Source organism: Scardinius erythrophthalmus (assembly GCF_964197995.2).
Source record: "Scardinius erythrophthalmus genome assembly, chromosome: 7".
Lineage (NCBI taxonomy): Eukaryota > Metazoa > Chordata > Actinopteri > Cypriniformes > Leuciscidae > Scardinius > Scardinius erythrophthalmus.
The window spans coordinates 46,219,301-46,245,466 of record NC_138227.1 but is presented as its reverse complement, the minus strand read 5'-3'; the positions used below and the strand labels follow the sequence as shown (position 1 = coordinate 46,245,466).

The following is a 26,166-nucleotide window of genomic DNA, read 5'->3' as shown; positions in this document are numbered from 1 at the left end:
AGCTCTTAACGCATTATAGTCCGTCACGTCTATTGCGATCTCAAAATTCCGGCCAGTTAACAGTTAATAATACCTAGAATATCAAAATCGGCTGCTGGCGGTAGATCCTTTTCCTATTTAGCACCAAAACTCTGGAACAGTCTTCCTACCATTGTCCGGGAAGCAGACACACTCTGTCAGTTCAAAGCTAGACTAAAGACACATCTCTTTGACCTAGCATTCACAGAATACATTATAGACTTCTATAATCCAATGTTAGGCTGCATAGATTAGGTCAGCTGGACCTGGGAACACTTCCCATAAATCCTGATGTACTCGTTACATCATAAGAAGAATGGCATCTACGCTAATTTTAGTGTCTTTGTTTATCCCGAGGTTTTCCCGCAGGCTGCCGGATCCAGGCCGTATCCAGATCTGACGAAGGACCTTCGCCTGGACCGATGACAACGCAGTGCTGAAGTGCCAACTAGTCTCTCCCTATGGAGGATCCCACTACCACTCTACAAATAAAACGTTGCCGGAAAATTCGTCTCGCGGTCCTACCCCAAAGCGACAAAATAAAATAAAATTCTGTATCAAAAATTATAAGGAAACACCAGTACTTTGTTTAGGCTTGGCTTGTAGGGAATTACAAACCTGCACACATATATTCAAACGCACATAACTATAGAACCAATTCTTAATGCGCATGTGACCGCCATCAGCGTTTCTCACAGGTTCGCGTTTAAAGTCTATGTAGAGAGAATGGTGTCGTCTTAGCGGCCCCTAATTTAATAACAAATGATCGTTGCAACGGAAGCGAATCAATCAAAACTAACTTTAGCTGGAAAATAACTTTATTAAAGAACCGCTATAAAGCCAAAGCAATCTCTGTTACCCTAAATTATACGTTTGTCTCTGTAAAGCTGCTTTGAAACAATCAACATTGTTAAAAGCGCTATATAAATGAGGATGACTTGACTTGACTTGACTTGACTTGACTAAATATGTAAATAATATTTGACCTTCGATCGTCTCAGTCTGTAAAGATGAGCTCTCAGGAGAGACACGGTTGTCCACTTGTCCTTCAAGGCAGCTTGAAGTAAGTTTGTGTTACTGAAGAAACGAATAACATAGATGAAAGTTTTATTCATGTACAGTGTGCAACAGTTCGTTGCGGGTTATTATTGTCATTCACAAGTTTGCAATGCACTGATGTCATGATGTTATGTAGTTTGATTGTTTGCTCTTTTGTACAGTTATTATTTTCAAGGTTGTGTCATTGTAGTGCAGATATCAAACTGGTCTTAATTCTACAGCAAGGCAGAAATCTTGGTGCAGACGCTGCATCTGCAGCTGTACATGACATCCTTGAAATTCTTAAGCAGTCGCTGGGGAAAACCAGCATAAGGCCGGGTCAGCAGTCCGTTCAGCAGTCGGGCAGAGTCAAACAGTGGACCAAGAGATGGCCAGGGTTCAGTTCTACAGTCATGACAATGACAAACAGAAACATTGTATTTAACATGTATTTACAACACATTTGAGCACTTATAATTAGAGCAGTGGTAGTAGTCAGGGGCAATTTTGAGATTCATTGTGTTCCCAATAAACACATTCATGTAATAAAAATAATGCAATACTAATTTTTATTTTCAAACTATTGAAGTTCTTTCCCTGGATTTTTTAAGCGTGGTTCAAAGAGACGGCTACCCAGCTGTAGTAGACCAGCAAAGCTCAACAAACTATGGAAAAGCTTTGTGTTTTCAGTGTTTCTTTTAAACAAAAGTTCAGACACGGCCCCTTCACCAGCTGATGAGGTGCAGCTTTTACAAGCTGGCTTGGGAAAACGGAATCTTACTATGCCTGATGACTTGACACATTCAGAGGCGATGTATACTTACACACCATTCCTTTATTAAACAGCTATGCCTTCCTTAGGTATCAACAACTAAAAACCTTTGTAAGCATTATTTCTGATCTTGAGTTAAATGTGGATTTTAGGTCTCTAGCTTGTTCAGTGATGCGTACCCAAAAGTGAACTCAGCATCTGGAGCCTGGCTTCTCTACAAAGCAACTGGTATGACCTGTAAACTAACACAACGGGAACTAGTTTTACATTATCACACAGTGCAGATAGTTTTGTGAATGTCATGTCATTAGTTTTTGTACATTTCAATAGATTGGCACAGACAGTATTTGTTTCTGTTTTAAACATAATGAAAAGATCATTTGCAGAGTTGAGATTGTATGACAATCTTACTTTATTTTTTTTGTTTGTTCTATTGTTAGTTTATTTTAATCTGTTATTTCTTGTAAAGTACTTTTGTAAACACTCCTAGAAGGCACTATATTAACAAAGTTGCACTTACAATTACATCATATATACTTTTAATGGAATTGGATTCATCATTTTGATTTATTCAGGTGGACAGCGTAGAAGACGCTTAAATCTAGTTCCTCCAGAGTCTGAAGGCTACTGTGGGAGCACAATTAGAAGTGCAACTGGAGGGGGGAAAACAATGTTGTACATTGATCCATTACAAGATGAGTTTGACCTGTCACCACTACCATCTGATGCCCAGGAGTTCTTTCAAATGCCTAACGCAGAATGTAAGAAATGCTCCACATCTATGCCACTACAGATTCTTGCAATAGTTTGAAACACTGCTGAATATGAGACGCTTTCTGACTCAGAACCAGAGGTAAGATAAATTGTTTTAATAAACCTCATGAGTATTTATGTGTGATGTTAAATGTATGTTAAATGTTTTGTCTATTTCTAGCTGACTAATCTACCTCCTGATTCACCTGATTTACCTCCTGTTACCGAAGAAAAGGTAATTACCTTGTTGCTTGGGCTGACATTATTCTGACTTCTTTTAATGTTTATTTTACATCATTACTTGCTTTTTAGTCACCAGAGGCAAAGTGTCCTGTTTGTCTGCAAAGTTTTCCTGTGAAGGAATTGGAGCTCCATGCAAGTTTTTGTGGCGGTTTGGATAGGTAAGCAGATTAGACTTTTAGTTATTGAAATATGTTCTTAGGGCAGCATTGCATCTTATTGGTTCTCTCAGTTGTCCAATCAATGACAGCAGGAGGCGGGACATGGATTATTTGATTTTTTTCCTCCGGACGCGGGAGACATCACGCTAAGGAGATCGTTGTAGTAACTGTTAAGGTAATGTTGTTTTATGTTGAACTTGAACTATATTAGATTATTACATTAAAATGTCAAGATAATGAAGTATTTGGATTTTAAGTTAAGGTAATGTTGTGTTTTATGTTGAACTATATTAGATTATTACATTAAAATGTCAAGATAATGAAGTATTTGGGTTTTAAGTAAAGCTTGTTTTTCTATCGAGCTGTTATTTAACTAACGTTAGCTAATGTTAGCTAACTTACGTTAACTAATATAAGTAAGCTAACTCACAACATTAGCTAGCTAGCTCTAAGAAAGGATAATAGCTAATGTTAGCTTATATTCTATTATAACTTTTACTCGTTATTATAGCAAGTTATGCTGCTGTCATTGCACACTTTTGCTGTGGTATTGTTGCTGCTCCCAGGGCATTTATACAAACAACAAAATGCTTAGCTGCTCTTTAGTGCATTTTTGATGCATATATTCTAATACTGGTCTTAGAGCACCGTGTCGTATTCAAGTGCAACATTCATTTGCTGCTCTAAGGACATTTTTGCCGCATAAATTCTAATAGTGCCTCAGGGCACTTTACCGTATCTCCATGCAACATTCTAATACTGCCCTCAGGGCACCTTACCCTCCATGCAACATTCTAATACTGCCCTCAGGGCAACTTACCCTCCATGCAACATTCTAATACTGCTCTCAGGGCACTTTACCATATCTCCATGCAACATTCTAATACTGCTCTCAGGGCACCTTACCGTATCTCCATGCAACATTCTAATACTGCTCTCAGGGCACTTTACCGTATCTCCATGCAACATTTTAATACTGCTCTCAGGGCACTTTACCGTATCTCCATGCAACATTCTAATACTGCCCTCAGGGCACCTTACCGTATCTCCATGCAACATTTTAATACTGCTCTCAGGGCACTTTACCGTATCTCCATGCAACATTCTAATACTGCCCTCAGGGCACCTTACCGTATCTCCATGCAACATTCTAATACTGCTCTCAGGGCACCTTACCGTATCTCCATGCACCATTCTAATACTGCTCTCAGGGCACCTTACCGTATCTCCATGCACCATTCTAATACTGCTCTCAGGGCACTTTACTGTATCTCCATGCAACATTCTAATACTGCCCTCAGGGCACTTTACCGTATCTCCATGCAACATTCTAATACTGCTCTCAGGGCACTTTACCGTATCTCCATGCACCATTCTAATACTGCTCTCAGGGCACTTTACCGTATCTCCATGCAACATTCTAATACTGCTCTCAGGGCACCTTACCGTATCTCCATGCAACATTCTAATACTGCCCTCAGGGCACCTTACCGGATCTCCATGCAACATTCATTTGCTGCTCTTAGCGCATTTTTGTTTCGCCTCAGGTATGTACTGTAAGTATCATAGTCATAAGTACCCTTACGAAAAAGAAGTTTATTCAAGTGTGCTATTAGTATACTAATTTTAAACTAAGAATAAGAGAGTATGCTTTCAGTCTACTTTTTATACATTTATCAGAGATATACTTAAAATTATACTTAGGTATACTTGGCTTATACTAACAAGTATACAGAGAAGTACAAGTATATTTGACCTATACTTGCATTTACATCTCTAGTAGTATACTTTGAAGTGCCAAAAAATATATAAATAGTAAACTATAAGTATGATGTTAAGTTCACTTTAAAAAAAAAAAAAAAAAAACATACTAATTGTCTCTTGCTTCCCTGGAGCAGAGGGCCTGGTGCTGGTTTTATTAGTTAAATAACCCTGTATTCTTCTAACCAAACTCTTTCTCGTGCTCAGGTATTTCACTATCTTCCTGCCCATCTGTTTTATTGGCCTGCTCTTTCCTGTCCCCCCTCAGCTGCTGGAAAACCTCACAGAAACATATGATTAAATGGAATTAACAGTTTGAAAACAAATGAAAATAAGAAATACTGAATTTTCCCATAACACTATAAGTTCACTTATAGTAGGCTATAGTTGCAGTTCAAAATAAAACTTAAATATAAACTATTTGTGTACTCAAACTTTACTACTTTTACACTTAAAGTATACATAAAAGTATACTTTTATATACTACAAAGTGGGCCAATTTAGTCCCAAGAAGTATTAAAGTAGTACACTTATAAGTATACCATTAGTGCATTGGTATAAGTATACTTGCTATGTAAAGTATATTTGGGAAATATACTTGAACTTTACTGAAGTTTACTTAATAAAATGAACTTGAAGTATACTTTTTTTTTTGGTAAGGGTAGTCATAAGTATCCCATTTACTGTTTCAGGAGAAATACATGTTTTTAATTTGTGTCTTTTGTCTAGTTTGGAAAACGTGACCAAGCCAAATGAACAGTAAGTTATTCTTATACTATTTTTTCCCTAATCTATGTTAGTCATTTGCATCATCTGCATACATAATTATATTGTTTGCATAATTCGCATATTTACATCTGACCAGGTAGAGAACATACCGGTACTTTTTTTAGTTGGTGTTTTTAGTACGATCATACACATGGGCAACATAAGGTCCTGGGCCAGATGCAGCCCTTGGAGTGTTTCAATTACATTTATGTAATAGGCCCATGATGAGGCTGTAGCCTACCAAAAATCTGTGAAATACTGAGAAATGCTGGGGCTACTGTAACATGAAACATCATTGGCATGGCATTCAACTCAACACAACTAGGCTATGTCTAAATTGTACAATATGTGGCCCCTGACTTGCCTCATCATAGTACATGTGGCTAAAACTGTTGCCCATATGCTTTAGCTGCCCATTTCAGGCTGGTGTGACATTACTAACTTACAGACAAGCACTTGAGACAGAGCGCTGTAGGGAAGTTAGACTACATATTTTGATGTTTCTCAACAAAAAACATGAACAAATCGGCAAAAAAGTTGCTAGTCTATAAAATGTGAATTCTAGTCGCCAGAGAAAAAAACTGAATTGCCAACACTACTTTACAGTAGTTTTGTATGCTACTTGGACTAGTTGATTGGATTAAATTTGTGCCATTAGCCTAAGTAAGGTTACCTATTTTGGGACTTAATTTCTTTATCCATTCAGACTTAGAAACACTGAAGTCCCAAGGACTTCATCATGAAGATGTCCTTGGGACAGTTGGGCCTTTTAAAATCTTTCTGGGCAGTTTGGAGGCCCTGGTAGGCCCATCTGAACTTCCAGATGAGGTAATTTTCTATTTCTTTTCAAAAATAATTATCTTCCCCTTCTAGGCTATGCAAAGCACTAGGCTGTGTCAGCTTTTCACTTTACCTTGACTCTATTGTGATTTATTGTATTTTATATATTTGTTTATGTATTACTTCCTCAGGTAATGGATGCCCTATTTTACATAATCAGCAGGGTAACCCATACCTTTATAATACTCTCTCTCTCTCTCTCTCTCTCTCTCTCTCTCTCTCTCTCTCTCTCTCTCTCTCTCTCTCTCTCTCTCTCTCTCTCTCTCACACACTCACACACACACACACACACACACACACACACACACACATATACATACATCAAATATAGATATAACATCATTTAATGACTTAAACCATTTCTCTCCCTCGCTTAGAGCCAGCCTGGGACAGAGCCCATAAATAGCCAGGCTATGCGCCTGATTTTGGAAGGCAGCTCCAGGGCCAGGAGCACTTATTTTCTAAAAGTAAGAGTTATGTGCATGTTTTCAGGTTATTGTTCAGTGCTACAGAATACATTGGCTGTCAAGTTTATTTGTTTGTTCATGAATGTTTTCTTCATTTCCTGTCAGAAAAACATTCTTAAAGGAGCCAGTGCCGTCTTCGGGCCCTACTTGGTGGGAGAGTGCCACTGGACCCTCTTTGTAGGTTGCTGTTAGGTTATGTAGAGACTATTAGGCCCGTTTCACACCGGGAGCATGGTGTGAGCGTGTCAGCTGCGTGGCGTGTCCGTTTTTATTTCGGCTCCCATCTTAGCAGGTTAGACCTTGCACACCGCCTGCGTGACAGCATGCACATCTCAAACGCGTGCATGCTAGGAATAGGACTCACGCCTATTTTTCACGCAAGCGTGTTGGAAGTGTTTCCATTCAAAACAGTGAAGAAAAAAATAACGTGAGCAAAAAAAAAACGTTTTAATTGGCAGAGAGGCCGCCGCAGCGGAGCATCAGACACGCTTCTGGTAAGCAAAGACATAGAAAACGCCACGCAGCTGACACGCAACTGACACGCAACAGATACGTGACGTTCATGCCACGTTCCCGGTGTGAAATGGGCCTTATGCGCAAAATAGCATCACACATTAGTTATCATTATTGTTGCTGTCGTGCCATTCTCATTAGTGTTGTTTGAGCTGTTAGTGCTTGACATTTTAAAAGTTTCAATGATTTTCAACACAGTCATTTCAAGATTGGTTGAAACTGCCCTTCAAACCTTTCCCATACGTTTTTCCATCTTCCGTATAGCATTGCAACTTGAAAGAGGGAACTATTACATACATTGACTCATTGGGGGAGCATCCACAACGTTGCTCCCAAATAATCGAAAATTGGAGGTACACGGTTTTTGTATTGCTCTATAAAATGAGGTAATGAAAACTCAGTAGAGACCTTCATAATTATATTCTCTAATCTTTCAGCTTATTTGCTGCTAGCAGAGGCTGCCAAAGGCCCTGGAAGTTCATAAACAGGGACCATGACTTGCAAAATGACTCTGTGTCATGTGGAGTGTTCTCAATAATGGTACAGTTTGGTCATTTTCTGCATAATGTTTCTGTTGTCTTTTGAAAATATAGACATTTTTAGTTTTCACTTTAACTAGAGCAATTTTGAATGAAAGTTGCAGATCAAATATTAATGGATCTTGGACATGGACTTCAGCATATGATACAGGAGTCATGATAGTATAATTATTAAATGAGCACCATCATTTTCTCTTGTAATAGTCCCTTTCCCAAATTGACATTTTTTTACAACAATTTGTTGCCTGCTCTATAAGGTTCAGTTATTATAAGTGATGTTATTTCATTAAAATAGACTTTCTGTTGCTCTTTTAGTTTGCAGAAATGATCCTCCAGGGACACCAAGGTCACCTCCAATGCCTCCCCATCTCCCAAGAGCGGGAGAGACTTGGGACTTTGTTATTTAAGTCCCTTGGTAAGTAGTATACATTTGTGTATGTATGGGTGCTCCTTATTGAGCTCTGCTGGCTACCTGTCGCTCCCTGCATTAAGTTCAAGTCACTGATGATTTGGAGTGGTAGCTTTAACTAGTAAATTTGGAGGATGTCATACTTTGGACTGGTTATGGCTCTTGAAATATGTGAAGGTTATGGTTGCTTTTAATGTGTTTGTGTTATCCAAAGTATCATTGTATTATACAAAGCATTTGTTTTTTCAGATAGTTCAGGCATTTGTACAGTCTGCTACAAGAAGATGTCAGGGAAGAAAAAGGCAAGTGCTAATGATATTTTATCTAAAGCAAAATTCCGCTGTCAGATTAAAGCCAAGTACACATCAGACGATTCTTTTGTCACAGATTGGTCTAGGGAGTCATTAACATAATCTTTGGGTGAGGAGTGAATCGGCAGTTAAATCTGTGATGACGAGGGGTCACATGTGAAGTGTCATGATGTGTTGATAACCCAAACTCCACCTCATCAGGGACTGGGACTTAATTTGAATGACTCCCATGACTGGTCTGTGACAAAAGAATTGTTTGATGTGTACTTGGCATAACTATTTATCATGCAAAATCTTTTGCAGGAGACATGCACATTCTGCTCTACAGAAAAGAGTCCAAAACCAGGTAGGACAACACACACACAAACGGGTTTGTTTACGGAGGCTACTCTTAGTTGGCCCCAGTGTTGTTACTGATGTTAGTTGGATTGTAGTGGCTAGACATACTGGATTTTATATTCTATTTATGCACGTTACATTACACAAGCAATGTAATGTTTCATACAGCGCCCAACAAATTTGTAGGCACCCCTGTTAAAGGTGACTGAAAAACTTATTGAAAATCACAATTTGAAAATATGTCACATATTTCCAATATAGATTCTCTTCATGTATTAACAGAGGCAGAAACAGCTGAGACGGAGATTGCAGAGGCAGTTGAAGGTAAAACATGCATTTCTGAGATTTTATTCAGTTACACTACACACACACCCTTTGTTTTGTTTTTTTTGTTTTTTTTTATGTGTCAATAGAAGCAAAAACTAAGGTGGAGGTTGTTGCAGGTAAACAATTAATTAGTTCTGTTGAGTTATAGAGGATCATCATTTTTATTTATAAAATTTGAATGTGTAAATTTGACTTCCTTCAAATTATGCAGATACATCAGATGCAGAGGAAGAGGAGAAGGAGGAGGCATCAGAGAAAATGGGTACCTGTATATAATATTATGATACCGTACTTTATATTATATACTGTACTTTACATACTGGATTTTATATTCTATTTATGCACGTTACATTACACAAGCAATGTAATGTTTCATACAGCGCCCAACAACTTTGAATGTGTCTATTTGACTTCATGTCTGTTACGTGCAAATGATGCAGATATATCAGATGCACAAGCAATTTAATGTTCCATACAGCGCCCAACAAATTTGTAGGCACCCCTGTTAAAGGTGACTGAAAAACTTATTGAAAATCACAATTTGAGAATGTCACATATTTCCAATGTAGATTCTTTTCATGTATTAACAGAGGCAGAAACAGCTGAGACGGAGACTGCAGAGGCAGTTGAAGGTAAAACATGCATTTCTGAGATTTTATTCAGAGTTAAACACCCTTTGTTTCCTCAGAGTAACTTTTTTTTTTTTATGTGTCAATAGTAGCAAAAACGAAGGTGGAGGTTGTTGCAGGTAAACAATTAATTAGTTCTGTTGAGTTATAGAGGATCATCATTTTTATTTATAAAATTTGAAATTTGTGTCAATTTGATTTCCTGTCTGTTCAAATGATGCAGATACATCAGATGCAGAGGAAGAGGAGGAGGAGGCATCGGAGAAAAAGGGTATGTAATATTATGATACTGTACTTTTATATTCTATCTATACATGTAAGGTGGATAGAATGGACTGATTGTTAACTTGCTGGCACACATATACAAAGTTGGGCTCAAATAAGATATTTTGTAGTCCGAGTGATTATAGAAGGAGCAGAATACTGCCGTGCAAAGGCAAAAGACCGTAACTTCGTTTTTGGTCGAAAATGAGTTATTTATATTTTTGGCACATTCAAGACCTTCTTTATTATGTGGATAAGTATCTTGAATCAATTCTGTTTATTTTTCGAGAAAATAATGATTTGTCTTAACAGTAACTTCCAAAAGCCCATGAGAAACCAAGGCAGAACACCGTAACATCAGTTACCGCTCTTTGGCTTTGTTTTGCTCAAATTACGAGTTACGGTGCTCTGCCTTTGTTTAGCCGCGCGTCAATATGAAGTTACGGTGCCGGTGTTCAATCAAATAATGCTACCTACCAGATTGTAAGGTTATCTGCCTTTGTTTTAATGTCCATTAAAATTAAAATTACGGTGTATCCTGTGTACTTTGTACAGCTGCCATCAGTCGCTCTAACTTCTGATGTCCTCAGAGCGGTCAGAACATTTAGTGTGGTCTGCTCCATCGACAAACGTGCGATTACGATCGCGAAGGATTATGCAGAGTTGACAGAAAAACGTTACACATTGCCGTATCAGATGAATACATCCATGAATTAAAGCTTGGCAAACTAGCTGGCAGAGTGCCAAAACTTCGCCTTCAGCCCCGCCCTAAACGCGGTCGAGTCAACGCTGGACTAATAGGAGGTATTTTGTCATGTCAAATGTATTAATAATGCCATCAGAATGCAACCAAAGCACAGGATAGCAATAAGTAGATGGCTATAAATAATTGTAAATCATACAAAATAAATGCCATGATCACTAGATTTTATACAGGTGTGTACTATAATGATTTTGTTAATGGTGATCAGCAACTAAATATTGATAATGTGGAAGTTACTGCCTTTTGCCTTGGTATGACCTCTCACTTTTTGCTGACAATACAAAGGCAGAGTACAGTAACTTTAAAATAGTGGTCAAAAGTCAAGTTTGAGCTCAAGATTTTTTTATGTATATAATTTCCATTACTAAAACATCTATTTGCCAAATTTCCAGTGTCCTACCTATAATTAATTAAGCGGGACAACTAAAAATCTTTAAAGTCATTTTTCTCAGTTCCACACTCTAGCGACTTAAGGTCTTTTGCCTTTGTAGGGCAGAATACACTATACTATTTATACTTTATGTGGTGTTATATGGACCTGTGTCTGCAATGAAGCTTTATTATTATAATGTTACCCTGCGAGCTATTTGGATTTTGCTCTACAGGTCATACCAAGACTGGTTCTATGCTCATGTTAAGCCCAGTGTCTTTGGCATCATTGGTCTGATTGGCTGTACAGTTTGCCCAATTGGTTCTTAGAGGTACAGGTAGCCTCCGCGATCGACAGTTGAAACAACAGCTCAATTTCCAATTCAGCTGACGTATATGCACGATTCCACGTCTCATTCCTGTAGTACTAATCATCTCTAGTATCTGTATTTAAAAAGAGCATGGGACTTATGTACAAAGCTTGCGTACACACAAAGCAGCTGCGCAGGCCTCTTCTCATGCACACATTCACATTCAGTACAAAGACTACTTGAACGTGAGTGTGCAGTCATGTGATATAGGCCGTCTCGCCCCATGTTTTCAATGCCTAATGAAGATCCGATGGGATTGAAACATTGCGTTGTTTTCAAGGAAATAAATTTCCTTTTGGAGCATAAACAAGGGGCAGACCACCTCTTCTACTTTGATACAATTGATTTTTTTAGAGATGCACCGATTACAATTTTCTAGGCCGATTCCGATTTCTGAGTTTGACCTGCCGAGACCGATTTTAGCCGATTCCGATTTCATTTTTTCTAATCACTTTACAGCACACACAAATAAGATATTTCTATAATTTCTGGCTAGTTTACTTTATTTATTTTTTATAATCATAACTGTAAGACTGAAAGTACTGGTTGAGGCCTGGTCTGAGACAAAGGGCTAATTACCATTTGACCTCCCCCATACGACCTCACTTCCGCAAACTACTAAGAACTCACACAAGAATATGGTTTAATGTGAATGTTTATCATTGACTGTTATGTTTTTGGTGTCATTTGAAATGTCTCAAAGTGAGTGGTACAGATATCTCATATCCAGATAGGTAAAATAAAAGGTAATAAGGTTTTAAGAGTTTATGGATAACTGACTTACAAAGGAAGGTGGTCTCTCAAGCAAATGGTCACCCACCCCCATGAAGGTGCGACCACTGCATGCAAATTTCTTTTGTTAGCACATGTTTCTATGTGAAAGAGGTCTGACTATTTAATGAGATGCAGCAGAGAGTTCGGGGCCTTTTCTGTACTTCAGATCGGCCCGTGAGGCTGAGAGAAAGAAATCTCTCAGCCTCACATATTTCTTAAAGTTGGGTATGCATCTTCTCTCTATTCCAGAGCATTTGATGTTTTGTATCGATTATCTTTGAATTGATTATGAAATTGGCATGATACATTTACCTGACATAATAAATTGTTACATTTGATTATTCTAACTGACTTTGACATTATTTTCATTGAAGAGTTAAACAGAATAGTCAACATTCACCAACCAATACTTTGCATGAGTGGGGATAGAACATGTGATTCCTTCCCCGTGTATTGGCGAACCAGCAATTGGACCAATATAGCGGGCCTTACATAACCATACTTGCAACCAAAACTGAATAATGAAAACAAGTTTAAATTGGTAAATCTTTTACAAATATTTTTGAGTCTTTGTTTTCTTTTCTGACATACTGGAGTTCTTGTTAAAACACACTAGACATACTTATTCTGTGCGCCACTGACATTTGCGGTGTGAAACGGCTGTAATTCACGAGGTTTCCTACATGTGCGTTCCATGTGCATGTGTGATGCTGATGTCGAGCGATGTTAATCATGCAGTGCCCGAGTGCATTTGACCGGCATAAAATCGGCATATGTCAGACTGACCGGCCGGTCGCCGGTCATGGCCGATCACGTGAAAATCGCCAATTCCGGTCACCAGCCGATCAATCAGTGCATCCCTAGTTTTTTTAGATGTGCGCACCATTCTTCTCTCTAATTTCAACAGAGGTGCCAATAAATATTTCATTATTAACATTAAAATGACACTGAACTGAAATGACATTTAACAACATGTTAATTATTGTAATATTCATGTATTCTTTATTGAAGATGGATTCTATGTGGACAGCCTGTTGAAGGTGGCGTCTTCAAAGAAAGCTAAAAGGTTGGTAATGCTACGACTAGAGTTGGATTGGGTGGGTGTGCCTTTTTATATGACGAATTGACTTGATAGAGGCAAGAGTGCAGATAACATCAGTAGAACATGTGTGTTACGTGCCTAATGCAACTAATGCAAAAAACAGGTAAAACTACAAACTATGTAGAGTAATGAGTAATGGCTTATTTGTCAAACAATATGATGTTGTTCACTTAAGCCTCATGGTTTTATTGGTGATCTTTGTCTACAGATATGTTGGTTTTTGATGTTCACAAAAAAATAATGTGTTATGATTGCACAGGCACTTTGTTTCAGTAGAGGAGCTGCAGAGGAGATGCTCTGCACCAGAAAAGTTCTCTGGTCACCTCATGGTGACTTATTTGAGGAAGGCAAAGGGAAAAAAAAAGGAGCTTGTGAGGGAGTTGAAAGAGGCAGGGGTGCAGCTGAGTCCGTATGGCTCAAACACTACAATGTGCACCAAACTAGTTGAAGGTAACATATATGCAGTCAGAACTAGGCGATTTCTTAAAGGTGTACATTCCAACAGATTCCCTTATTATTGAATAAGGTGTTCCTACCAAAGGTTGTAGAACTGCAAGTTTTAGAATGTCAGCCATGTTGGAGGCATAAGTAGCCTAGGTGAATGAATGAGGCATAGACAAACAAATGCCAATGGCCATACAGTTTAACAAAATGCAAACGGTTTAGTAACTAAAATATAAACTACATTAGTAACATGTTAAGGTCTAATTTACTCATTGGCTCCTTTTGTGTCACAGAGGAGTGCCAAGGTCTTGCTAAAGACCTAGGATATTTGACCAAGGAAATACCCTTCAAAATCATAGGCCAGCAGCTGGCTGAGCGAGGCTGCAGAAGAGAGGATCATGACTTGAGGTAAAATATGCATACAGATATCTTTTTCCTTCCACTTTTTAAGTCTTTCTCCTTCTGAATTGGCATAATGTTGTTATGCCAGTGCTTTCACTCAATTCGTAATTGTACTACTGTCTGTATATAATGTAACTTGTCTCAGAGATTTCTTTTGTTTGTTTACAGTGCTGAACTCGACATAATCGAACAAGTGTTGGGCGACAACATGGACATGTATTCAAAGGTCACACACACACTTGGACCCCAAGTATGCCAGGTTGTGTTTCAGATCATCAGAGAGTGCCTTGTTGCAAAAGCAAGGGCTCTAGAAAATTAAATTGACACTATTTCTGACACAATTACACTATGTGCTGCAAACTGTTCAATGTACTGTACTGTTCACTGTTAAATCACTGCAAAAAAATGCAATTAAACAATATTTTTTGGTTAACTCTGTTTATTATTATTATTTAGCGCTTGTATCTTCTTGTTTTGCGCTTTTTGTAAAGCTCTCGTTTGGCTTGCTCTATCCGCTGGCAATAAGCATGAAGTGCATGTATTTTTCGTTTTCTTGACACAATGCCAAAACGATTGAAGGCCACTGTGTGTGCCCTCTTCACTGTAGTGTACAGGTCACTACTATACATGTAATTTTCTGATTTGCTCCACTCCAGTAAATCTGTCAACATAGACTTAAGTTGAACTTGTGCATTGACATTTGTTGGCACAAACAGATTTTCGCTTCCAGCAGTGGGACATGTAGTGGGACATGTAGAATGTGAATTGTTGGTGGTTTGCAGGCAGTCAGCAACATGTAAGCACACACACTTTTGACCGTAACTGTTGACAGCACAGGTACAAAAGGCAGGGTCACCAGTAAATACAAATGTGGCACTTACATCAGTGGGGTGAACAGTGATGAAATCACCATCAACGTGGTACTGTTTTTTGGCAACAATATCTCTAGCCATGTCAGCACGTAGCTGTGCAATATCAATACATTTCTGTGCTTCAGTGTATGATGATACAATATGTGTGCATACATTTCCCTTATCATACAATCCACAGTCACACTGCATCTTGACTAGATCCACAGTGTTCAAAGTTGAATCTGAGTTGGGGCCTGCCCCTGTTTGCACAGAGCACTTTCCTTGCTCATTTATCAGGATCTGCTGTCCCACTGTGTTCTTGGCTGCTGTAGATGTTGATGCTGACGAGGAGACCCTCAGTCTTCCTGCATCTGCCAAGTCGTCCAGGTAGCTACATTAACAAAAGAGCATTTAGTCTGAGGATAACAGGCATTATTGTGTATAAAATTAAATATAGTATTGACCTTTTTAATCACAGAAATTGATCATTTTGAATTAATTCAATTCTCATTTAATTCCATTCATGCAGGACATGTAACAGAGGACAGTATTGTGAACATAGAATTAGTAATTTCAAGTATCTGAAAGATAACATTACCAAATTTACTTAACACTTACTCAAATGGCATTACAGAATTAATATCCTAATAGACGGTGTGACCAAAATTAATGTGATAAGCATCACAATAACAATTGGCCTTACCAATAATATTTTTGAACATCACCACATAGCAAGTGAAGAAGTTGATCAACTCTTCTGTTTGCCTCTCCCCTTAGGAACTGGTATTTAAGTGCCAGAAAAAAACTAAAAGGGGAAAACAAAATATACTGGTATGAGTAAATCATAGATTGAGAAAACAATACTCACTCAGTGTTGGGGAGATAGGATTGTGATATTGGAAACTTTGGAAATGATAACTTCATTTGTAAATAAAAAAAAAAAAAATTCCAAATGTGACCAGAAAAATTGTGTTCAGTGGCAGATTAGAAGATAAATGTGCCGTCTAGGGAACCAAATGTTCCCGATCATGAGTTACTTTGTTGTTTTATATCATGCATTGTAATGTTTGAAAAAACATGATTATTAATCTTTGACTACCTCTCTGCCTTGTTGTTGGTGTCACTGCTGTTGTGCTCAAACAGTCGTCCAAAATTGGCCCATAGTGCTGCATGTGGAAGCCAGTGCACCTTCAGGGATGTTGTCACTCGATTGCTGCCAAGCTGGGCATCAAGGTCATTGCACACACTAGTGGACACTGTCACAAAATCTTCCTCCTGAAATCATACCATACCATATATTATGGTTGCCAGTTTAGAGTACCCAACACAGACGAAACAAGGGTAATAGCAGATATTGAGACACATACAATTTTATATATCTATCGTAGTTACCGTTATGCAAGCTTTCATTGAGGTCATGGCATGAATGACGACGTGTCTTTTGTCGGTTGACAGGTTCCCACCATCTCTTGATGTAACCCAGCGATGTACAGCCTTTAATACACAATATATAGCACTGTAAATGAGGCTACATTGTTTTTTTCAGAAGCTACAGCAGGCATATGATATCAAAATTGTAAATCAATTTATTTACAACCAAACAGAATGTTCAAAGTATCTACTCGTGCATTTCTTAAATGCAATCAGTGGAGAACATGAAACCAACAGAGGAGAACTTTGGTTTTGGGGAAAACTTCTCTTATGGCATTGAGCTCTTTCAAGTCTCTGTCGATCATAACTGACCTAGGAAAAATAAGACCAGACTCCAGATAATAATATTGCAGAATACTGGAGTATCACAATTTCATCTAGGCAAATGTAGTAAATTGACCATTGTTTAAGTTACAAAAGGTATTCAATTATCTCTCAGTATTACAACTCCTTTGTCCTTGTATGGGTATTGGGCTTTTGAAAAGAACTGTTCTCACCTTGGGTAAAAGTTTGGATTGCTTGAACAAAGCATGTTCAAGCAAAGCTCAAGTATTGCTGATGATTCCTGGCTCATTATTAAGTATGCAAATGGTACTCCTCTTCCAGTTTGATTGACAAGTACAAGGGCATACAGGGCATACCCATATGATGTCAAACCTTTGTAGGAGGCGTCCATAAAAACCATGGGGTTGGGGTTCTCTTGGAGTAGAGTCTTCTGTTGTGGTGTCTGGACAACAATAACTAGTGGCTGGTCTTTTGTCAAAGGTTGAAAAAAGCAAATATTTTCTTTCAGTTCACCCGTCACCAGCTTTTCCACACTCACAGCATCATCGATGTCCGGCAAAGTGAAGATACGGAGGTGGCGTTTTACCAACCTTACATCTTCTGGAGTTAGGAAGAAACGCCTGTCATGCTTATCGGTGTAACCCCGACTACATGCCCAATCACAACTTTTTATGACAATCTGTGATATGGATAGACCTTGTGTGAGCCATATCTCGACAAATCCTAACAATTCTGGATTAATTGCATTTTTCTTCCTCTCTTCAGGGTTTGACAAATCATGTCCCGTGTGTGTTAATTGCTGCCGAACTACTACTGCTGTGAAACCTGTCTCCTCTATAAATTTAAACGACACATAGGCTTCACAGGAATTGGCCCTTGTTTCACATGCCTTGCCCATGCTTTTTCCTGTTGGTTTGTTGCCTCTTTCACAGGCATGGAAATAATAATTTTTGCTGTTCTGTTTTGCCGCCAAGAAAAAGGTCTTTGTTTTCTTCTGTAGTTCTTCTACATAGTTCTCCATAAACTCTGTTTTCTTGTCCCCATGAACAATTTTGATATCCGTGGAAACACGGGAATCTTTTTCTATTCTCAGTTTCCTTCGGATGCCCTCGATCCATAGCTGCTCCATAATCTGCAGTTGATATAAACAATACAAGAAAGAAAACAATAATTTTACAAAACATTTCAGAAATAGACACAGCATACCTGAATGTTACCGGATTAGAAGAAAACTAGTTGTATGTTTGCAAATTTCAGTACTACACAGAAAGTAGCATATGAAGTGCCCTAAGATTTGTGTTGTTCTATTTAGATACTATAAGGTGCTCTAAGAGCAGTATTAGCATGTGTATGAGTAGGGATGCAGTAGTATAAGAAAGTGTGCCACTAATGCCCATAGAGCAGCCAATTAATGTTGTATGTAGATATTATAAGGTGCCCTGAGAGTAGTACTAGAATGCTTGCAGCAAAAATGCGCTAAGAGCAGCAAATGAATGTTGCATGGAGATACAGTAAGGTGCCCTTAGGGCAGCAAAAGAATGTTGCATGGAGATACGGTAAGGTGCCCTGAGGGCAGGATTAGAATGTTGCATGGAGATACGGTAAGGTGCTCTGAGGGCAGTATTAGAATGTTGCATGGAGATACGGTAAGGTGCCCTGAGAGCAGTATTAGAATGTTGCATGGAGATCCGGTAAGGTGCCCTGAGAGCAGTATTAGAATGTTGCATGGAGATACGGTAAGGTGCCCTGAGAGCAGTATTAGAATGTTGCATGGAGATACGGTAAGGTGCCCTGAGAGCAGTATTAGAATGTTGCATGGAGATACGGTAAGGTGCCCTGAGAGCAGTATTAGAATGTTGCATGGAGATATGGTAAGGTGCCCTGAGGGCAGTATTAGAATGTTGCATGGAGATACGGTAAGGTGCCCTGAGGGCAGTATTAGAATGTTGCATGGAGATACGGTAAGGTGCCCTGAGAGCAGTATTAGAATGTTGCATGGAGATACGGTAAGGTGCCCTGAGGGCAGCAAAAGAATGTTGCATGGAGATACGGTAAGGTGCCCTGAGAGCAGTATTAGAATGTTGCATGGAGATACGGTAAGGTGCCCTGAGGGCAGTATTAGAATATTGCATGGAGATACGGTAAGGTGCCCTGAGAGCAGTATTAGAATGTTGCATGGAGATCCGGTAAGGTGCCCTGAGAGCAGTATTAGAATGTTGCATGGAGATACGGTAAGGTGCCCTGAGAGCAGTATTAGAATTGCTCGAATTGCAATTGTAGATCTAATGTCATAAGGTGCGCTCAGAGCAGCATTAGAATATCTGCAACAAAATGCGCTAAGAGCAGCAAATGAATGTTGCATGGAGATACGGTAAGGTGCCCTGAGGGCAGCAAAAGAATGTTGCATGGATATACAGTAAGGTGCCCTGAGGGCAGGATTAGAATTTATGCGGCAAAAATGTCCTTAGAGCAGCAAATGAATGTTGCACATAAATATGACACGGTGCTCTAAGACCAGTATTAGAATATATGCATCAAAAATGCACAAAAGAGCAGTTTGTTGTATGTAGCTATGACAAAATGCCTTGGGCGCAGCAACAATACCACAGCAAAAGTGTGCAATGACAGCAGCGTAACTTGCTATTATAGCCAGTAAAAGTTATAATAGAATATAAGCTAACATTAGCTATTATCCTTTCTAAGAGCTAGCTAGCTAATGTTGCAAGTTAGCTTACTTACATTAGTTAGCTGGCTAGTTAAATAACAGCTCGATAGAAAAACAAGCTTTACTTAAAATCCAAATACTTAATTATCTTGGCATTTTAATGTAATAATCTAATATAGGCTAGTTCAACATAAAACATAACATTACCTTAACTGCAACGATCTCCTTAGTGTGATGTCTCCCGCGTTCTGAGAAAAACAATTCAAATAATCCATGTCCCGCCTCCTGCTGTCGCTGATTGGATGACTGAGAGAACCAATAAGATGCAATGCTGCCCTGAGAACATATTTCAATAACTAAAAGTCTAATCTGCGATAGGTAATGGTAATACTATGAACAGAATCAACAGTGTAATGTTGTGGTGCACTATGTGGCATGATTCTAAACATTGCATTTCAAAGTTATGTTTACATGTGCAAATGAGTTACTTAGGCCGCATTTACACTGCAGGTCTTGATGCCCAATTCCGATTTGCTGACTACAGATGGTGGACAACCAGAATGAGACTTTTACCGCCGCTTTGAAAAGTGTCAGTTTATTCTCTTTATGACGTAATCTGCCGCGGCAGTAATCTGAGCTGAGGTCACAGATAAATTCAAGATAAATATTGTGGTTAAACGAATTCAAATTCATTAAATTTAAACAAAGTAGACACACGTTAACATTGTGTGCCCAGTTTTTCTATAATTTAGAAAGGCTATGTCAATAGGTTACTTGTCATTTACTTCGTGTTATTTTAATGTGTTGGTAGATTTATTAACTGAAACATAACAGTGAAATAAATTATTCTATTCAGACGATAGCTCTGTGGTCAATGCATTAACAATAGCCTCTCGAACCTTCAAACGATCTGAGATCGAATCTCAGTGTAGCCGACAGTGTTTATGTTTTTCCGTTCTTGATGCTTAAATATGCATCTGTTTATTAAAGTCAATCATCTTGTTTAATTATCAATTGTACATTACAACATAAATTTGCTACATTCCAGTTGAGCCGCTGCAAAATGTCATTAACGTGAAACGCCGCGCGTCGCGTTCATATAGGCTCTTGTCTGTAGGCTATATAGTTTTCCTCCCATAGAGCATATTATAAAGAAAAAGCTTAACGTCAATGCAGTAAGACGGTGATATTTAAACTCAGTAGCCTATACACCTTATTGAACATGCAACGCATACTAACGATTGCACGTTAAGCGGTTTATAATGGTTTTCTATGGGTGTTGTTCATAATCTGATGTAATCTGTTTGCCTCTATAAAGTATGCTTTATTAATAAGGTAGGCCTATATTGTGTACTAAATTTGGTGCTTCAATATCACTCTCATTAAGCGTCTTAAATGGGAGAGAACGCTTTATTATGCTGCCGTTGTCTGTATTAGCAGAATACTGCCATCTAGTGATTGCAGGTTTACTCAGACATCTGTGTGTGGATCGAGCAAGGCGAAACCTGCGAAATGAAAGTCTCAAAATCCAAATGAATCAAATAGGATCGACTCAGAAACGAGTCAATGAATGCACGCGTGTCACCTGATCCACACATGCACATCTTACTTGTTGCATGCACAAATTCTGGCCTACATTAATACAAAACCGAGGTTTTGTATTAACAAATATGTCTCTATTTATACAAAATGCAGCACATTCATGTGATTTTGGATTTTGCACACACAAGTTGTATTGTATTAGTTTAAATGTAGTGACGCACATTTGCGAATTTGTCAAATTGATGGGTAGTTGTGCACACATTAATAATTAGCACCAGACCTATTCATTTGTAGTTGTTTGTGTGTGGGTTGTGAAATGCTTAAAAACCGCGAAAAGAAAGTCTCAAAATCCAAATGAATCAAATGAGATCGACTCAGAGGAGACGTCAATGAATGCACGCATGTCACCTGATCCACACATGCACATCTTCTGTGTTGCATGTGCAAATTATGATACACTTATATAAAGGAAAACATTTGTATTCACAAAATTGTCTCTATTTGTACAAATTGCTTCACATTCATTCAGTTTTGAATTTTGCACACGCAAGTTGAAAGGCATGGATAAAACATTTCTGCAACATGTATCAAGTTCATTGATAAGTGTGCTTGCACGTGTTAATCTTTTTGATACTATAATCATCCCATACGACACTCTCCATATGAAAGACGGAACATTAACACCTCTGTCCTGCACCCACACGATAAAGCAACTATTGCCTTCCCCAAACCCCCCACAGGCTAGCTGAGTTTGCAAAACAAAACAAAGAGTTTGCCACTCGTCGTGGTGTGCCAAAACACTTAATTATAAACTTCAATATTTCATTCAAAACAATCTCAAAACGCTTTGTGACATTTTGAAAAGCCGTGGATGCATTACTGCCACTGGAACCATGAACGCAACAGAATACTGGTTCTGATTTTATTGTTTGTCGTTTAAACGTCATATATATATATATATATCAGGGTTTCCGTTGTCCGGTAATTACCGGACATTGACCGGAAAAAAAATGAAATGTCCGACAAAAATAAATCTCTCCGGTCAAATTGTCCGATTAAAATTGCCTAATAATCCCGCCCCCCTTACACAATCTGAATTTGAGAATAGCCTAAGCCTAAAATGTATAAAGCAAAAATACACCGACATTTGGCTATGTTATAAAGGAACAGGCTCTACCGTTTGAAAGTTATTAAACATTATTACATGGCTTGGTTGAATTCCAATGTGGAATGCGGTCTGTTATTTCTTGATATTATCAGACGATGTGAAGCACTAGCGGCGCCAGGATTTTGATTGTAGGTGGACCTCCAGAAAACTGGATGGGCCAGTTAAAATAAGCCAAAAAATAAATAAAAACGGGTTCCCCTTCATCTCCGTTTCAGCGCTTTTCTGGGCACTGAGGACAGCGACTCAGTAGCCTACCTGAATTTAATGCGAAAAAAAAAAAACTTGAACAGGATTTTTTTTTCAATACAATTACAATTTCAGTGAATATATTTTTAATAAAATTATAGGCCTATTATTTTTAGTTTATTAACAGCAACAACAGCTGTAAAGATTAAGTTGACGATCGCCATTAGTGAACGCGCCTATAGAGAGAAATGCACATCATGGATTACATAATCAGAGAGTAGCCTTTTTCTTTTCGTTTTAAATTGTTTAAAAGACGTTTCAAGCTTTTTAAGATATATTTCATGTCTGTGAGGCCTACGCTGAGTTTCGTTAAGTTAGGATGAGATGCGCTCCTGTTCACGAGCAATGCAGTGACCGCGCGGGCGCCTCCATGATTAGGCCAATCGTCTGCTATATTTGCTGCTTAGCTATATATTAAATACAGGCAATTGGTTGATAAAAAATTATTAAAATTAAGATACAATTTATACAAAACGAAATTCACTTCAAAAAAGTCTTTCTACAAAACCAAACTTAATTAAGTGGTCAAAATCATGTCTGACCCGCTCCATGTCTCTCGATATTGCGCATCCTATCTTACTCGTGCTGTTCACTTTACATAATCAACATAAATTAAAAAATAACATTATAATATTTTAACAAATATTAAACTAAATGAGCTTATTTAATGGCTACAAAGCGTATAGTAGACAGACTCTCTATTTGTACAAATTGCTGCACATTCATTTTATTCTGAATTTTGCACACTAAGTTGAAAGGCATTTGTTTGTGCATGCATAGCAAAACATATCTGCAACATTTATCAAGTTCACTGATAATTATGCGCGCATTTATTAGGCTAATTATTATCTTAATGAATAATGAAACAAGGACGAAGCATATAAACTGCGTTGTTTGTTTAGAATGGAATGGATCACAAATAGATCCGAATGAAGAAACGTAGAAAATGGGTCTCGGGTGTTCCTGCAGAGAGGGGGTTCTCGCTGCAGAATCGGATCAAGACGAAGCAGTAAAGTCGCCTTGCGGAGAACAAAGTTACGCGGCTTATGCGCACTGCAAGTTGTAGAGAGACACTGGGAAGTTCGCTTGAGTAAAAACAATAGGCTTCAGATATTTTATGTGGAGAAGGGGGATTGGTTTGTTAAACTATGAATTTGAATCCCTAACAATTGGCGTTGATTGACGCCAAACGGACGTTCATGGTTTTTTTTTCGTTTTTTTTTTATGTGAAAGCTAGGCTAATAAACATGTTGCATTCGGCCTGATTATGTCATTTTTTAAGTTGCATAGCCTGCCTCCAGTTTTCCTCAACTTGACTAATTAAGAAGTGATATTTGACCGGCATATCATTGAAATGTCCGGAAAACGAAACCTCTGCCGGTCACATTTGACCGGCACCATTTTTTTCTAGCGGAAACTCTGATATATATATATATATATATATATATAATTTTTCTTAACAGAACTGCTTTTGAAATTACGATTGGAATTATTATAGGCTACAGGAGTAAAGTCATTGTATAATATTTGTTCCTTAGTGTAAAATGGAAATGCATGGTGATTTTATTTTGTAAATAGGCTATAAGCAAAAAACTATGTTTTAGAACTAGACAAATCTCTCTGCATCAACAATAGACTATAAAATGCATTAATAGGCTAATATAAAAATATCAGTAGTCCAAGTTAGTTCGGGATTCGAACCCGTGTCATCTAAATGATCGTAACGTAAGTTCAACCACTCTGCGATATGGCCTAACGTTCCAGTGTGTATTCGCTCACACGAGCGAGAAGCGCTCTTCATTCAAATGAACGCGCCGCAGCATTTGTCGAACACTAATTCAACATGCCAGAATAAAACCTGGCTTTAGAACAATGCATAGCGCCACTCGTCGTGGTCTGTGCCAAAAAATTTACAATAATTTAGTTTCATTTATTTCAGTGTTAATATTTGAGTTAAAAAAATCCTCTACAAATTAAATTAACACAAAGTCGGCTATAAGAGTCCTTTATAGGCTACGTAAAAAAGCAAAGGGCTTACAGTCTTAACATTTAGGCTACTTTGCTTAAATTTATTTTCAGTAGGGCCTAATAAATTTGTAGGGATGTAATTTCAGTATGCTTTACCTACTATTCAATTAAAGTTCCAAGAGGTCTGGTCTCTATATTTCCTTCCCAGCTGACACTAATATGCAAGTGCACAGCAAAAATCACAACTTGTGCTTGCTGCGAACGCAAGTTATTTAAGGTGTCTCAACTGTACACTCTATTTGTACAAATTGCTGCACATTAATTTAATTAAATGAAACCTTGTAACAAATTCACACTGTAGGGTAGACCAGTGTGAATTCGTTACAAGGTTTCATTTAATTAAATTAATGTGCAGCAATTTGTACAAATAGAGTATATAGGCCTACTATACTGTTGTAGCCATTAAATGATCTCATTTAGTATCATATTTGTTAAAATATTATAATGTTATTTTTTTCCATCTATGTTGAATATGAAAAGTGAACAGCACGAGTAAGATAGGATGCATTATATCGAGAGATGGATATGGAGTGGGTCAGACATGATTTTGACCACTTCATTAAGTTTTGTTCAGTAGAAAACCTTTCTTTAAAGTGAATTTCGTTTTCTATAAATTGTATCTTAATTTTAATAAATTTTTCATTAACCAATTGCCTGGATTTAATAAGTAAGAGAAGCAAATATAACAGACACTAATCATGGAGGCGCCCGCGCGGTCACTTGCGTTGCACGTCAGCTGGAGCGCATCTCATCCTCCTAACTTAACGAAACTCAGGGTATGCCTCACACAGATATGATAAATACATCAAATACACAAAGCTTGAAATGTCTTCAAACGAAATAATTCAAAACAAAAAGAAAAAGGCTACTCTCTGATTATGTCTTTATGTGCATTTCTCTCTATGTGCGTTCACTACAAATATGGCGATCGTCAACTTCATCTTTGCAGTCGACACTGTCAGAAAACACTAGTTTATTGATAAAAATCAATGCACGCATCACCGGATTTACAAATACACATCTTGCTTGTTGCACGTGTAGCAGTATGAGTTTAACTCGTAACTACTCGGCATTCTATTGGCCAATCGCTGCCACAGCCCCCTATAAATACAGGTAGTTGCCCTTCTGACTGCCTCTTGCTTGCTGGTGACGGAAGTGCGTCATACTTCCGGGTCACTCGCTCCGTGTTTTGCTGCTGCGTTTCTACAGGTAAAGTAGCGGCTCTGCTGTCTCTGCCCTCATTCCATTTGGTATCGGCCGCTGTTATGTTTACTATGCATTGAACGTTCATAGATCTCCGGTTGGCGGGCCAGTCCTTAAAGTCCCCGTGAACCGGAAGTTGCAAACGACTTTTCTCCAGTGCTGTGACGTATTTCCCAGTGAAACGGAATATTGAACAGAGGGCAGGGTTTTACTCTAGCGCTCCTCCTCTCCATCTCTGCTCATAACAGACTAACGGTTTGAGGGGAGTGGTTAAGCGTTGCCCAAACCAATTCCTCAAACCTACGTCATCAGAGAAGGTCCTCCAATGCAGAGGGGAGGGGCATTTTCAGATTTTGATTAAAGATTACCATGG

General features: G+C 38.3%; 1 protein-coding gene across 1 annotated transcript; it reads left to right on the top strand.

Moving 5' to 3' along the window:
• The first annotated feature begins 623 nt into the window (after positions 1–623).
• On the top strand, positions 624–14,805 carry LOC308693196 (uncharacterized protein). The gene is made up of 23 exons (XM_081369994.1): positions 624–2,056; positions 2,404–2,681; positions 2,763–2,816; positions 2,894–2,982; positions 3,054–3,157; positions 5,473–5,502; positions 6,218–6,339; positions 6,483–6,515; positions 6,729–6,818; positions 6,924–6,995; positions 7,596–7,684; positions 7,769–7,871; positions 8,186–8,285; positions 8,529–8,581; positions 8,894–8,936; positions 9,212–9,253; positions 9,468–9,518; positions 9,847–9,888; positions 9,975–10,004; positions 10,109–10,156; positions 13,438–13,492; positions 14,266–14,380; positions 14,543–14,805. The coding sequence occupies exons 6-22, from the start codon at positions 5,496–5,498 to the stop codon at positions 14,285–14,287; spliced, it is 1,002 nt and encodes a 333-aa protein (XP_081226120.1). The 5' UTR covers positions 624–2,056; positions 2,404–2,681; positions 2,763–2,816; positions 2,894–2,982; positions 3,054–3,157; positions 5,473–5,495; the 3' UTR covers positions 14,288–14,380; positions 14,543–14,805.
• The last annotated feature ends 11,361 nt before the right edge of the window (positions 14,806–26,166 follow it).